Source organism: Sinocyclocheilus grahami, unplaced genomic scaffold (genome assembly GCF_001515645.1).
Source record: "Sinocyclocheilus grahami isolate Dianchi unplaced genomic scaffold, SAMN03320097.WGS_v1.1 scaffold275.1, whole genome shotgun sequence".
Classification (NCBI taxonomy): Eukaryota; Metazoa; Chordata; class Actinopteri; order Cypriniformes; family Cyprinidae; genus Sinocyclocheilus; species Sinocyclocheilus grahami.
This window is the reverse complement of record NW_015505454.1, coordinates 640806-654946: the sequence shown is the minus strand read 5'-3', so window position 1 is coordinate 654946 and position 14141 is coordinate 640806. Positions and strand designations below refer to the sequence as shown.

Genomic DNA, 14141 nt, shown 5'->3' with positions numbered 1-14141 from the left:
TTATTTTTTCTTGTTTGAATTTATTTTTATTTCAGTTTTAGCAAGTTTAATACTTCATCTTTGAGATCTACAAACATTGCCTTGGTAACTGAAATAAAATAAATTTTTAAGTTGAAGTTTTTCATCTAATATTTATATTTGATTTTATTACAGCAACATTTCAATGAATACGTTTTTTTTTTTTTAGCTAACAATAATAGTTTTAGCTAATAACAACACTGGATAAACGACACAGGGAATAAAGCAACAGTTTTGACTGACACAAAGAGCACTTGACAGACTTGCCACCTCAATATCACAAGACACTGTTCACAAAAGCCATAGATAGGGAGAGAATGCAGAAAAAAGAAGATAAGAGGAGGAATTAGACAGACGAAGAGAGACAGAGTGACAAAAGGCAAAAGAAAGAAAGGCAGGAAGTCCACAAAACCTCCAGGAAGTCCTCTGGTCAGAGGAGAACTGGCCCCATGACTGAGCCTGGTTTCTCCCAAGGTTTTTTTCTCCATTCTGTCACCGATGGGAGTTTTGGTTCCTTGCCTCGGTCTCCTCTGGCTTGTTTTTTTGGGGACACTTAATTTCCAGCAATATCATCGACTTGATTGCACAGATACTATTTGAACTGAACTGAGCTGGATGATGACATCACCGAATCAATGATGAACTGACTTTAACTGAAAATTGAGTGTCCTTTTGCATTGACACACTATTTTCCTATTTAAAGCTGTAAAGTTGCTTTGACACAATCTGTATTGTTAAAAGCACTATATAAATAAAGGTGACTTGACTTGACAAGACGAGAAAGCGTGGTAATCCCATCTGAGACTGTAGTCTGGGAGTAAATTACTGGACGGCTGGACAGATAAACAGCACAAGGATTCACGCCTCACATTGTAAAATCACCAAAGCATGTCTCTCCTTCCTTTTCCCTTCTTTCTTCTCCTTTCCAGCTAGTTTTATAATCAATTACGTCTGTTGTAGAAACCAGGCTGAGTGTGTATCCAAGCATACAGAGTCTCTCAACTGTACAGTGAGTCTCCCTGTGGGCTAACACACACATACAGAGTAACAAACGAAACAAAAGGCAAAGACTAATAAACAACCACAATGCAGATCATGTACTTGAAAAAATGGAGATTAGAACCCGTATTCATGTTTCCAGTCTCTCTCTCTCATAAACACACACAAACCACATCACACTGTAATGCCCAACGGACAGACATTAAAAAAGGAAGGAACGATGGATAGCAGGACAGATGGATGGAGGTATGAGGAGGAGAGAGATGCACCATCTGTCAGTGTGTAGTAAATCAGGTCAGGCTGGAGTGTGTGAGATGATAAAACACACACAGAGACATGGCACAGCGGTGAGACGTACAACACACACCACACAAATAACACACACCCACCCACCGTTTACAAATACACAAGAGAAACTTCTTCCGTTAACCACTCAAAGTCTACTGAACCACAGCAGAAAAATTCTTCACATATCTTAGAAGATATTTAATTAAATATATAATACAGATATATCCAACACACAGTGGGTATGACGATCTATCTAGGCAAAACCAATTCGCCTGGACACATGCTATGATATTACTTACACACAGGAGAGAGCCCTCCTCCTCTCTGCTGGCATAGAGATTCACTCCTCAGTTAAGAATCCAGCCAGAGCCGAACGAAAGAACTGGAGCGTGCGAGAGAGCGAGTGAGCTTGTCTATGAGTTCACCCTCATAAAAAAAGAAGAGGTCACTTGTGTCGGTTCTCTGCTCTGGTCTATACTCAGAGAAAATGAATGAGCTTACAGAGAAAGAAGAGAGGTAAAATAACTAGGAGGGGGAGAGAGCAGCCAATAAGATAGGTGGAAAAATAAGAGCTAGGAGAGAGAGAGAGAGAGAGAGAGAGAGAGAGAATATCAGGGAAACCGTCACCAATTAATCACTGACGCTTTGCTCAAAGAATAGACTTCAGCACCATGGACAGAGGAATGGAGAGTGATAATGAGAATGCAGAGTGAAATATGAAGGGCTAAACGAGAATGTGTTGTCCACATGCCAGGCCTGTTGCAGTGGGTGTGAAACGATGACAGGGACGCGAGGTGCTCCTTTCTTGCCTTGTGATGTGCTCGCTGAGGAATGCTGGGTAATGAGTGTACATACCAGAACTGATCGTTCAGCTCCACTCTCCCTGAGCGTGACAGACAGGAAGCTGAAAAACCACATGCATGTCTGCATACCTTCATTAGACTCTAAACAAGCCCAATATCACGCTGTTAAACAGCTCATACTGGAAACAGAAGGAGAGCACAAGGAAGAAACAAAAACAGAGGGTGACTAAAAACAGAAGTGAATAAAAGCCAATAAGCATTTTGTCACAAAGCTAATGTGAGAACTAACTAATGTAACCAGTCTACCCTAACAAATCCAAACAAAGCGTGCCCAAAGTATTAGCGAAAATAACCCTTAGAACTTAATTTTCTCACATTTTCTGACCGCGCAAAACTCACCACAATGCCAGGGTTTCGCTATGTGGTGTACTGAGTGGTTTTGAATCTTGTCTACTGACATTTGTTATGGCATCCACTTTGAATACAATACTTGTGAAAACTTTTTTTTTTAAAGGGATAGTTCACCCAAAAATGAAAATTCTGTCATTAATTACTCATGTCGTTCCAAACCTGTAAGACCTTCGTTCATCTTCAGAACACAAATTAAGATATTTTTGATGAAATCCGAGAGCTTTCTGACCCTGCATAGACAGCAACGGAACTCCTACATTCAAGGCCCAGAAAGGTAGTAAGAACATTGTTAAAATAGTCCATGTGACATCAGCGGTTCATTCCTCTGCTTGTAAACAGGCCGCAGTGATTCTACATCAGAATGTCGGCTCCTGCGTCAGCACCACCACACGCATGCATCATGGTACTCTCGTAAACGAGTGTCAAAGACTAACATAGAAGGGAAGAAATTGTTGAATAAAGTCGTTATTTTAGTTTTCTTTGAGCACAAAAAGTATTCTCGTAGCTTCATACAATTACGGTTGAACCACTGATGGCACTATTTTAAAGATGTCCTTACTACCTTTCTGTGCCTTGAATGTGATAGTTGTGTTGCTGTCTATGCAGGGTCAGAAGACTCTCGGATTTCATCAAAAATATCTTAATTTGTGTTCCGAAGATGAGCAAAGGTCTTACAGTACATTCACACGACGCGTCGGTGTCAACGCCTCTTGTTTACTTTGAATGGAGTGACGTCAAGCGTTGCCGAACTGAATTGTGGGTCTGTTGTGTCGCGTCACTGGCGTTGCTCGCAGTAGAAGTTGAAAATTTTTCAACTTTAAGCGCCAATGCAGGCGTCAGCCAATCAGATCTCCTTATGCAAATACTCTAGCACAGACGCTAGCCAATCTCGTTCATGCAACACCAGAAAAGTAATGTGATTGGCTGTTGTCACTATGATGGTCGCGTCAGCACCAAGCTTCAGACATGCCCTCCGTCAAGCGTTGATGCTGACGCCCCGTGTGAATGTAGCGTTATGGGTTTGGAACGAAGTGAAGGTGAGTAATTAGTGACACAATTTTCATTTTTGGGTCAACTATCCCTTTAAAAACAGTTATCACGAGTATTGTGTTCAAAGTGGACAGTCAAGATTTGAAAGTCAAAAACAAGTCTTTATTTCTGTGGTAGGTTGCCATATGTAGTCCGTCTCTCTGGTTTCTGTGGTTGCAAAATGCTTAGACTATTCAACTATGTCATCTAATAACTTCAGTTATATAGAAACACAGATTGGTCTAATTTAAATCTGAAAAGTAAGTGCAATTTCCTCTTGAATAACTGCTAATTGATCATAACATGTTTTTGATAAAGTTTTTGCAACTGGCCCTGGTCTCTAGTTAAGAGAAAAATGCAAAAGAAAATGTTTTAGAGAGGTTGTGTGCATGAATAACCAATAGTAATAGGGATGCTGTCCACTAAAGACCCACAAACTAAAATATCTAATACAGGGATGGGCAATTCTAGTCCTAAAGGATTTTTCAAGTGTGTTTGATTAGGGATAAAGCTAAATTCTCCAGAGCAGTGGCTCTCCAGGACCAGAATTGCTTCTCCCTGGTCCAACAGCTATTGTGGTCATAGTATTGTGGTCAGGTATGGCCTGCCACCTGCTGGCTTTTTTATGAAATTACACTATAAACCACATGTTTACATGAAGCAGGTGACAAACAGGTTTAGTCGGTGATGACTTATTAACCTGGCAGATGCTTGTATCCGAAGACACCTACAAAGCCTTCAAGCTACACATTTATCATACGTGTTCTCCAGGGATTAAATCCCATGACCTTGGCATTGGCGAATCTGTATTTTAGTCTATGCAGGATCTCAGTGCAGGATCACATCACCATGACACCCACTCCCACCATCCTGACAACCAGACACTGGAGCGCAGGGATCAGCCACTGTCAGAGTGACTCAGAGTATGTGAGAAAACAAACAGAGTGAGGTGGGTCTTCTGGGATTCTGAGGCAAAGACAGAGACAGACAGACAGGTGGGGATGCAGATAAAAATACTGGTGCAAAAATAGACACTGTTCTGAGAGGGGCTTTTAGAGCTCATGGTGTTGATCTAAAAGCTTGAGATCAATGATGTGAGTCTGACCCACTTCTCGGTCTCTCACTTCCTTCAGGAGATCACACTCTGACATCATCAGATTTCAGCACAGCTCAGGCTGACAAAGGCAACCGCATATTCCACTGAAAACCTTGTCTAGACCAAATCATGCTTGAAAAAAAATATTTCGGTTCCAGTTTAGTAGTATCTTATTATTTTAATCTTAACCTTGATTTTCACATGAGCAGTTTAAAGGGTCATCAATATTTCTCATCTGTTTTAATAAAAGAAAAAAAAGAGTAATTATATTATATTATATTAATACTAACAAAAACATGTATCATGGTTTCCACAAAAATATTAAGCAGCACATCTGTTTTCAACATTGATTGTAATAAGAAATGTTATCAGCATACTAGAAAGATTTCTGAATGATCATGTGGCACTGAAGACTGGAGTAATGGCTGCTGAAAATTCAGCTTTACATTCACAGGATTAAATTACATTTTATTCCTATATTAATTTAAATATATTAAAATGAAAAATGATTCTTTTAAATCGTAATACAATTTCACAACATTACTGTTTTTTTTTTTTTTTTAATTTCTGATCAAATAAATTTCAGACCCCAAATTTCTGAACGGTAGTATATGTACTGTATATACACATTAATTTTGTATTATGGCATTATGCTAGCTATATGATCTATATGTGGTCTTTAATGTAAGCCATCGTATTTTGTACAAATTTAAATGTCTAAGTTATTTTCTGTTTTCCTTTTTATTTATCTATATAGCACATTTAATGCAACCACTGATTGCCCAAAGTGCTTCACTGTCACTAACACGCATGCATAAATAACATACAACCACAGAATAAAAAAAGAAATACAGAGAGCAACACACAGAGTCATAGACAACGTAAACAATCAAAAACACCCCATCACAAAGATGCCCAAGAAATCTTTAAAAGATCTGCTTTTAACCTTACATTTTGGCAGTGACTTTACTGACCTTACAGAAAAAGGGAGATCATTCCAAAGTTTGGGCTCTGTCACCCTTTTGTTTTGTATTTAGTTCTTACAACATAGAAAAGTTAGAGGAAGCTGGGGAGTTGTGTGATTTTACTGGCCTTTAGTATTTAATGTTCTGAACACGATTCATTACAGACCATTTATACATGGCACACAGACAAAGGGATTGAATCATTTTACTTTGAGAGAGTTCAGGTGCACTGACCACAAACACACACAACATCATCAGTGTTCTGTCAGCCATTCAACTCTACAGAGGAATGAATCAGTCATTTATACTGACACACATACCACTCGCATAGACAGAACACACAGAATGTGACAGCTCTGCAAAAATAGAAAGCTTGGGTTTGTTTGTGTGTGAGAGGAAAGAGTGGGCAGCATCTGGAATGGAATGAAGAGAGGGGGCTGGAGCACAGCCAGGGTTTCATATGGATGAGAGTCTGACATACAAGAGAGATTAGAGAGAGAAATAAAAAAAGAGCTCTGTTGTTGCATGAGTGCTGGCTAGGTTCTCATGAGAACTGAAATCACGTGCCAAAATAAACACACCTGCCCCCTTGTGGTGAAACTATTAAAAGCAGAAACATTTTCCCCCACTTTATCCCACTTATATGATGATGAATACTAATTTGAGCAATACATCTTTGTATAAAAAATTCTTCAAAATCTTAAAAAACTAAATATGATTTATAAAATATTAATTTTTTTTTTTTTTTACTCTGTCAGTTATAATTTTTCATTTAAACAAGCTAAGCACAATGGCACATACAATACATGAATAACTGAATGAAAAGTTACACATTTTCTACACTCATTCGTGTTCATAAAATACAGCAAAACATTCTTTCAGTGTTAAAGTACATGTACGGTTAACGTCTGGAGCTATGAGTACATAAAACACAAGTTCAACCCAAAAGCAGAAGACATCTGCTTCAGGAGCTCACAGAGCAATGACAGCTGTGTGTGTCACAGGAGATGAGCGCTTCAGGTCTCAAATATAGGACAGCGCTGTAACATGGTGAACGTGCTGACCCACTCTGACCCTGAGAACTGCCAAAGAACTAACAGACAACACACTGAGTGATTCATACAGCTTTGTATGATAACATTTACAGCTTGACCCAAGAGTTTAATTTAAGTATTGGGATGCCCTTGAAGGATCCTTAGATCCTCACGTGCAAATTGTGTGTTAGGTTTCTTATTCATTTATTCACGTAATCATTTTATAATCATTAGTCATATGATTTATTATTTGATTATAATTATCATTTGACTATTTTTATTATTTATCATTATATTATTTAGTATTTGTATTGTTTATTCATTTATTATATTTCTGTATATTATATTTCTTATTAATTTTCATTGTTGTTCAATCTCATGCTTGTGGGGTTTCATGAACTGTTTTGTCTGTATGAATGGAGATAGATAAGAAGGAATGTTTATGGAAACCCAAGGTTTATGGGATGTTGCTGTGAAGCAGTTTTGGTATAACAGTACATGTTGAATTTGTGCTGGTCAGATGAAGTTTGAACATTGAGACATACGCAACTAAGATAGTTCAATAAACTCTTTTTGTACTTTTTACCATCATCACTTCGTCTCCTGCTTCCGCTCTTCTCTGGCTTTTCTCTGTCAACTTCTTGATTGACAGAAGACTGTTAAACACTTGTTTTGGGTATTTTTGGATACCAGACTTGCTGTTAACAGGGTTTGGATTAACAGCGCTGCTGACTAGTTGTTCTGTTACTGGACAAACGGATATTTTCTGACGGGATCTGGCATCTGGGGATGGATCCTAATTATTATCTGGCGTGGAGACCAGATCTAACACCCTGGAATGAGATTTTTAATTAAAAGGAAATGACCATGTATCTTTAAACACATGCAGCTTTGTGCATGCCAGTATGAGCGGTTTTAAACACATGCAGCTTTGTGCATGCCAGTATGAGCGGTTTTAAACACATGCAGCTTTGTGCAACAGCTTTGACCAAATAGTGCCTTGTCTTTCAAGAAAAAAAGAGAGCGCTGCAAAATAGCAGGCACTGGCTATATTTACATTGACTGCAATAATATGAACAAGACCTAATATTCTCAAAATTATTAAATTCATATTTCCATTTGCATTTGAGGTTGTTGATTAATGAATGTTGTCCTCACATTGTATATATCCAACTCTCAGTTCTAACGTAGTAAATAAATGGAGTCTTGCAGTCCATGTAAACATGTCCTCTAGAGGTCCTAAAGTTTGAATAGCACGGTTACATAAACATAAGCAATAAAATCATGCTCCATGCAGTCCTGAAACCCAGAGGTACCATCTCATCTAGCCTGGTTCAGCATTCAATCAATGAGAAGCATGAACAGATGTACAGTATGTAGTGTTTCAAGCCAAAGGCTAATACCATCCGTTCGACAGCTCACTGTTCAGGTCAAAGACATCTTTAGTGGAAAGAGAGATTTGACCTATCTGAAGCAATGCAGTGACCTACAGCAGTTACCGCAAACTAAACAATAAAAAAAAAAACATCTTTGAGCCAGTCCAGTCCGAATGCAATCATTCCAGGGCTCAACAAAAAGGACTGCCTGAACAGTGTGAGATAGTCTCAAGTCTTAATTTAAAATTATATTCATATTTAAATATTTGGTTTTCTATGATATATTGAACATTGTTGTTCAATTCTGATCATTTAAATGCATTATCAGGGTAATGTTAGCCAGCTGGCTGACGTGGATGACGCTTTGTCATGTCTTTTTTTTTTTTGGAATTTAGAATGAAAATGATAAATCATCATATGTCATTGTTTTTTCAGACAGAGTGCATCCATTAATTCATACATTATATCTGGTTAATTACCAGTTCTTAATTCCATTACATTTATTCATTAGGTTTTTTTTTTAAAGTGGTCATGAACTGCCTTTGTTTTTTTATTTTGTACTGTTCTCTGAGGTCCACTTATAATGTTATCAAGATTTTTACATCAAAAAACATCAATAGACAGCAATAGGCTATTTTCTGTCCTGTTTTGACCCCCCTCATCAGAACGCTCTGTTTGAATAGGCGAGGCGGACTGTAGACTTGAAAGTAAATGCCCACTGCCAGTGTTGGGTGTAATTAGTTACCAAGTAATCAGTTACTGTAATTTAATTGCTTTTCCCTTGAAAAAGTAAAGTAAGGGATTACTCTTATTTTTTTCTGTAATTTAATTACAGTTACTTCTTATGTAATTGAACTTAATACTGTGTATAGACTGTAGAACATTTATATACAATGCAATAGTGGATTTAAAGTCGGCATGAAATCAAAATGGAAAATTCTTTTTTTTTTATGGAATACTGTAGTGTTTATAATAAATAATTTATCCGTGCACTTCATTATTTTTTTTAAATTCATGTGCCCTCGTAATCTTTAATCAAAAACGTTAACCTCCCCTCCCCCTCAAAACGACTCATCTTCTCTTCCGGTCACGAGCTATGGCGCAAGGGCGGAGCTAGTGACGTGAAGGGTAAACGCTGGGATAAACAACAAGGGGAAAAGCTGAAGCTGATGCTTCACTTTATAGAAATCAATGCATTGACCAGTGCTGACGCAAGCCATGGGGGAGTACACTACCCTTAAAAATTGACAAGATATTTCCACAACATTACTCTTAGGACATTGCAAACTATTTTTTTATGAATATGACTTAACCTGATGGAGGACGCACTCAGTCATTCAGTCTCTCTCTCTCTCTCTCTCTCTCTCTGGCATGTTTTGTGCCGTTGATCGTCCTCATCGTCCTCGTCGTCGTCTTCCTCAATAAATAAAAAATTTCTTCATGCTAGGGTGTCGGCGGTGAATCCAGTGGAGAGAAATCCCCCCCACAACTAACTGCAAACTGGCATTCAGATCTGCCTCCATTTTGTTAGCAACGCCAGCTTCCAATGATCCAATCAATTCCCGAAGGACGAAATCAAGTCCCGCCCTCTCATTTCAGATGCAGTTTCACTAGGAATTATACATCACAGTAGAGATAAAAAGACAATCGTATTCCGTTTCATACCGACTTTAACATCAAAATTTAAAGTCCAACCTAAAAAACGCATGCTTTTTATGTACCCTTCTAACTTTAAATACTTTGGTGAGTTAATAAGAACATTGGTAACACTTAAGTGTCCAATTCTCAATATTCACTAGTTGGTTATTAGCATGAATATTGCTGGGATATTTGCCGTTTATTATTACTTAAAAAAACACATATTAATGTCTTGTTCTGCAAGACCTTATTCTAAATCCTTAATCCTACCCAATTCTTAAACTTAACAGCTACTTTACGAAGTATTAATATGCAGTAAGTAGGCGTATATTGAGGCAAAAGTCATAGTTAACAGTTAGTTAATAGTGAGAATTGGACTCTAATCTAAAGTGTGACCAGAATAATTTATGTAGTTATCTATTATTTATTTGAAAGAATTAAAAGAACTGTTTCATGTCTATCCTTATATCATTAACTTGTCAAGGTTGATATAGGATTTAGAAAGTAATTAGTAATAATTAATTAAATACTTTTTGGAGAGAGTAATTTGTACAGTAATCTAATTACACTGTTGAAGATGTAATTAGTAACTAGTAATTAATTACTTTTTTAAGAGTAACTTACCCAACACTGCCCACTGCTATGATTGGCTAACAGTTGTGTAAGATTGACAGCCTACATTCTTCACCGATGGACATGGCTGTGACATGGTTAAGAACACATTATTACTCAGTAAATATCAAATCTGTAATAACAGACAAAGCAATAGTGACCACATAATAAAAACAGTTACTCAAACTTGTGTAGTGCGACATTACTGTCGGATCCAATATAGTCAGCACAGCATCGTCTTTTAGTTTCAATCTTTCTGAGAATCCTGCATGGAATTGTGCCTTGTTTGTAAACGAATCCGCGGTAAAATGAAGTGAACAAAGGACCAAGTTCTTACTGACATTAATTAAGAATTAAGTTCATCAAATAAAGTTTATCAATTGATTGCTGTGTAGACCTGAGTTTGCCTCTCTCGTTATTTACACTACATGCGTGAATCAGTGGGCGGGGCTAAACAGGCAGTGATGTATAAGCGGGTGTTGATCTTCTGCGGAGACCGTGTTTAGCTACACTATAACGACATAAAGTCACATATTCCACAACCAGGGGCCGGATTCATGAAACATTCTTAAGAAGAAATTTCTTCTTAACTGCCATTTTCTTATTTTTTAACAAGAAAAAAGTTAAAGAATATTTAGTATTCCCAAAAATTCATCTTAAGAATATTCTTATCTTTTTACTTAAGATTGTTCTTAAGACAAAACTTGAGAAGAATTCAAATTCTTGAAAAGAATCTTCTTAAAAATCATCGTAAATAACTTCTTAAATTTAGGACAGCCCCAGACTTGTCTTAAATCCCAAACAATAAGAATAATTGAATTAATTTATTGGGTTATTTCAAATAAATTGTTAAGCATTACAACAACACTAGCTACATATAATACATAGTAGGACTATTAATAGGGATGTGCATGAGTTTTCTGAAGTGACAGCGATAACTGATAATGTAAACAATGATCGGTCATGATTAGCCTGTGTGACGCTACTTTTTGACATATCTTTTATTTATGACATAATCGTTGGCAGTATTCAGCGCACATGAATGTGCAGGACGCGTTTGCTGTAGCAGCGCGGACACACATACCGCAAGCGTTCACTCAGATGAGAGCGCAAAAACACCACAAAAATGAATGAAACATATCGCTGCAGCTTGAGACAGGCTATTTTAAAAATAACTGTTCAAAAACACGGCACATTAAAAACGTGAAGCTGAGTGCCAGTCAAATTCGTGACGAAAATAATGTGCATGCTTATTAAGATTATTAGGGTAATCTGCAGGAAGCGCAAAAAGACAATAAAGTGTGAGTTTATCAGTGCGCCATGTATTCACTCAGATAACGACTGTTATTTTCTTCTTAAAGGGGTCATAGGATACCCATTTTCCACAAGTTGATGTGATTCTTTAGGGTCTTAATGAAAAGTCTGTAACATAGTTTGGTTAAAATTTCTCAATGGTAGTGTAAAAAACACCTTTTTTACCCGGTCAAAAACAGCTCTTTTCAAAGCATGCAGATTTGTAGCATTTTCCTTTAAATATTAATGAGCTCTGCTGGCCCCGCCCCTCTCTTCCGAGCTGCTGGCTGAGGGACTGTTTACTTTAGCCGCATTCATCGTGAAACTTGCTAATTAGCACATTATTAGTGAAGGCGATAGGGTGGTTGTGTACACACACTGCCAACACACATTTTAGTTCAAACAACGTGTAAAAGTGCTTGTAGCATCACATGACCCCTTTAAGAAAAAAACTATGATGTTCTTAAGAATATATTTGAGAACTTATTAAGAATTTTTCAAGAATTGCACTTAACAACATTCTTACGAACTTCGTGGAATTGATCTTAAGGGTCCCATATTGTATACCTTTCTGGAGTTTTATTTGAGGTTTTGATGTCCTTAAGAATATATATTTGCGGTATAAGTACCAAAAACCATCTCAATATATTTTTACAGCTCCTTTCTCAGGAGCTCTGCTGAGAACAGGTCGATTTTGGCCTGTCTAATTAATATTCATGATCCTCTCTTCTGATTGGCCTGTTGTTTTCTGAGTGATGCACGGCCAGGCCAACCACAGGTAACTAGGGTCAGCGACGTCACAGCGCTAGTTGGAGGCAGCAAAACAAAGGAAACAAAGGTAAAACTGGAGGCGGCCCATTCAAATCAGCGCAAGTTCGGCTACATAAGGAGCTAAAAATATCATCTTGTTGTGATTTGTGATTAATTGTGGCTGGAACAATAATGTAGCTGTAAAAATAGTTTCCTGCTGAAACTGAAATGTATATACATCTTCATCATGACATGATAGACACGGTGAGTTTGTCTTTACTATAAACGTTAGATGTGATCACCTCATTGTAACAATCCTGTCAGATCGTCCATCCTTTGAGTGAGAGTGTAACGTTACAGGTCGGCCGATCTGGTTTCGTGGTTAAAGTTAACCTTTTCCACATGTTTCCCTGTTGTCGTTGCTCAGCAAAAGCATGGACGCGATGTTGTCTGGGGGTTTGGCAAAAGGAGAGTGGGAAGGTGGGCGGTGCTCGGGGTGGTGACTGAAGGCAGTGACTGTGTAGTTATGATGTCAACTTTTTACGGAAGTCACAACGGTTCGTGAAAAATAGCTAGAACTTTAAGCAGGCTGTGTGAATTTTACTGTGGACTGACTGTTTTGAAACTTATATGGTAGTTAAATAGCCCCTAGACCTCAGTAATCGTGAAAAAAGCCAGGAAATTTCAGTTGTGACAATATGGGACCTTTAAGAAGAATTTTGTGAATCCGGCCCCGGTTTTTTTGGCAGATTGGCTTCAATATAAACTGTTTTTAGACTAATGAGAAAGTTATCAGTTCTGAAACATACAGGATGTTTTTAATAATACAATGACCTCTTATATGTGAAAAGATCAGGGGACTTTTTATTCCTCAGTTCATGACCCTTACAAAACCTTAATTTTGTTTTTAGTTAGTTCATTAAAAACATTTTTTAAATAAAAACAGACCTTTTTATGGTGCGGCCAGTGAAAATCCAATGACATGGCCAGTGCAAATTTAATCTCCTTACTGGACCAGAAGAAGAAAATTCTTATTGCCGAGCCCTGCAATTTTCTGCAAACACTCTGAACTACACACCAACCCTGCAAACATGATGCAAAGCCTCTGTAAGAAGCCCAGTCACCTTACCTGACTGATAACAGTGTGTTAGAGGGGCTGTGGGGCCATTGTCTAAAAGCACAGACATTTTCCATTCAAAACCTTTATGCAGCAACTCAATTAACACAATTAGTTCCAAGCAGAGAGAAAACATGGATCCAGACCAACATTTCTATACTGTTTCAATTACAAAGTAACACTTTCAACCATACGATTAGATGCCATCTTGCTAAAAAGGCAGATGCGTGTCCTCATTTGCTATAAAAGCAACTTCAAAGTGACCTATTGTTGCCAGGAAACTTCAGATAAATGTTTGTTAAAGACTGATGTGATGTGTTGAATATAGTAGAATCTTTGTCCCAGTTTATTATATAGACAATCAATTTACAAGCCCAAATAAAATGCTGGCAAATCAGTGTGGCAATGATCAATTTCAGCTTAAAAGCACAAACTAAAAAAAAAATATCTATGTTCACCAGAATTTTCCCGCTCTTACCGGACTGATCGTTCATCATTCGGATGGCTTTGGCCTTGGCCAGCTCCAGTGCTGTGACCCATCTCTGCCTCTCCACCTCTGTGCTGGCTTTCAGATGGTACGTGCGCCCCCCACTGCTCAGAACAATATTGCAGGCGTCTTCGGTGTCGATGTGCGCCGTGGCCAGGTTGATGGTGCCGCGGCACGTATGGGCCATCTCTGCCTGTGTCCTATCAGGAGCGACGAAGACAGGAG

At 38.0% G+C, this 14141-nt stretch overlaps 1 protein-coding gene across 1 annotated transcript in view; it reads right to left on the bottom strand.

Annotated features, from left to right (window-relative positions):
- LOC107599931 (oxysterol-binding protein 2-like) overlaps positions 1-14112 on the bottom strand; it is a 16493-nt gene extending 2381 nt beyond the window's left edge. The window contains exons 1-2 of the mRNA XM_016291668.1: positions 13908-14112; positions 13442-13483 (exon numbers count right to left, since the gene is read on the bottom strand). Of these exons, the coding sequence (XP_016147154.1) occupies positions 13442-13483; positions 13908-14103 (238 nt within the window). The 5' untranslated portion in view covers positions 14104-14112. The remainder of the gene's footprint in view (positions 1-13441; positions 13484-13907) is intronic.
- Positions 14113-14141: the final 29 nt, after the last annotated feature.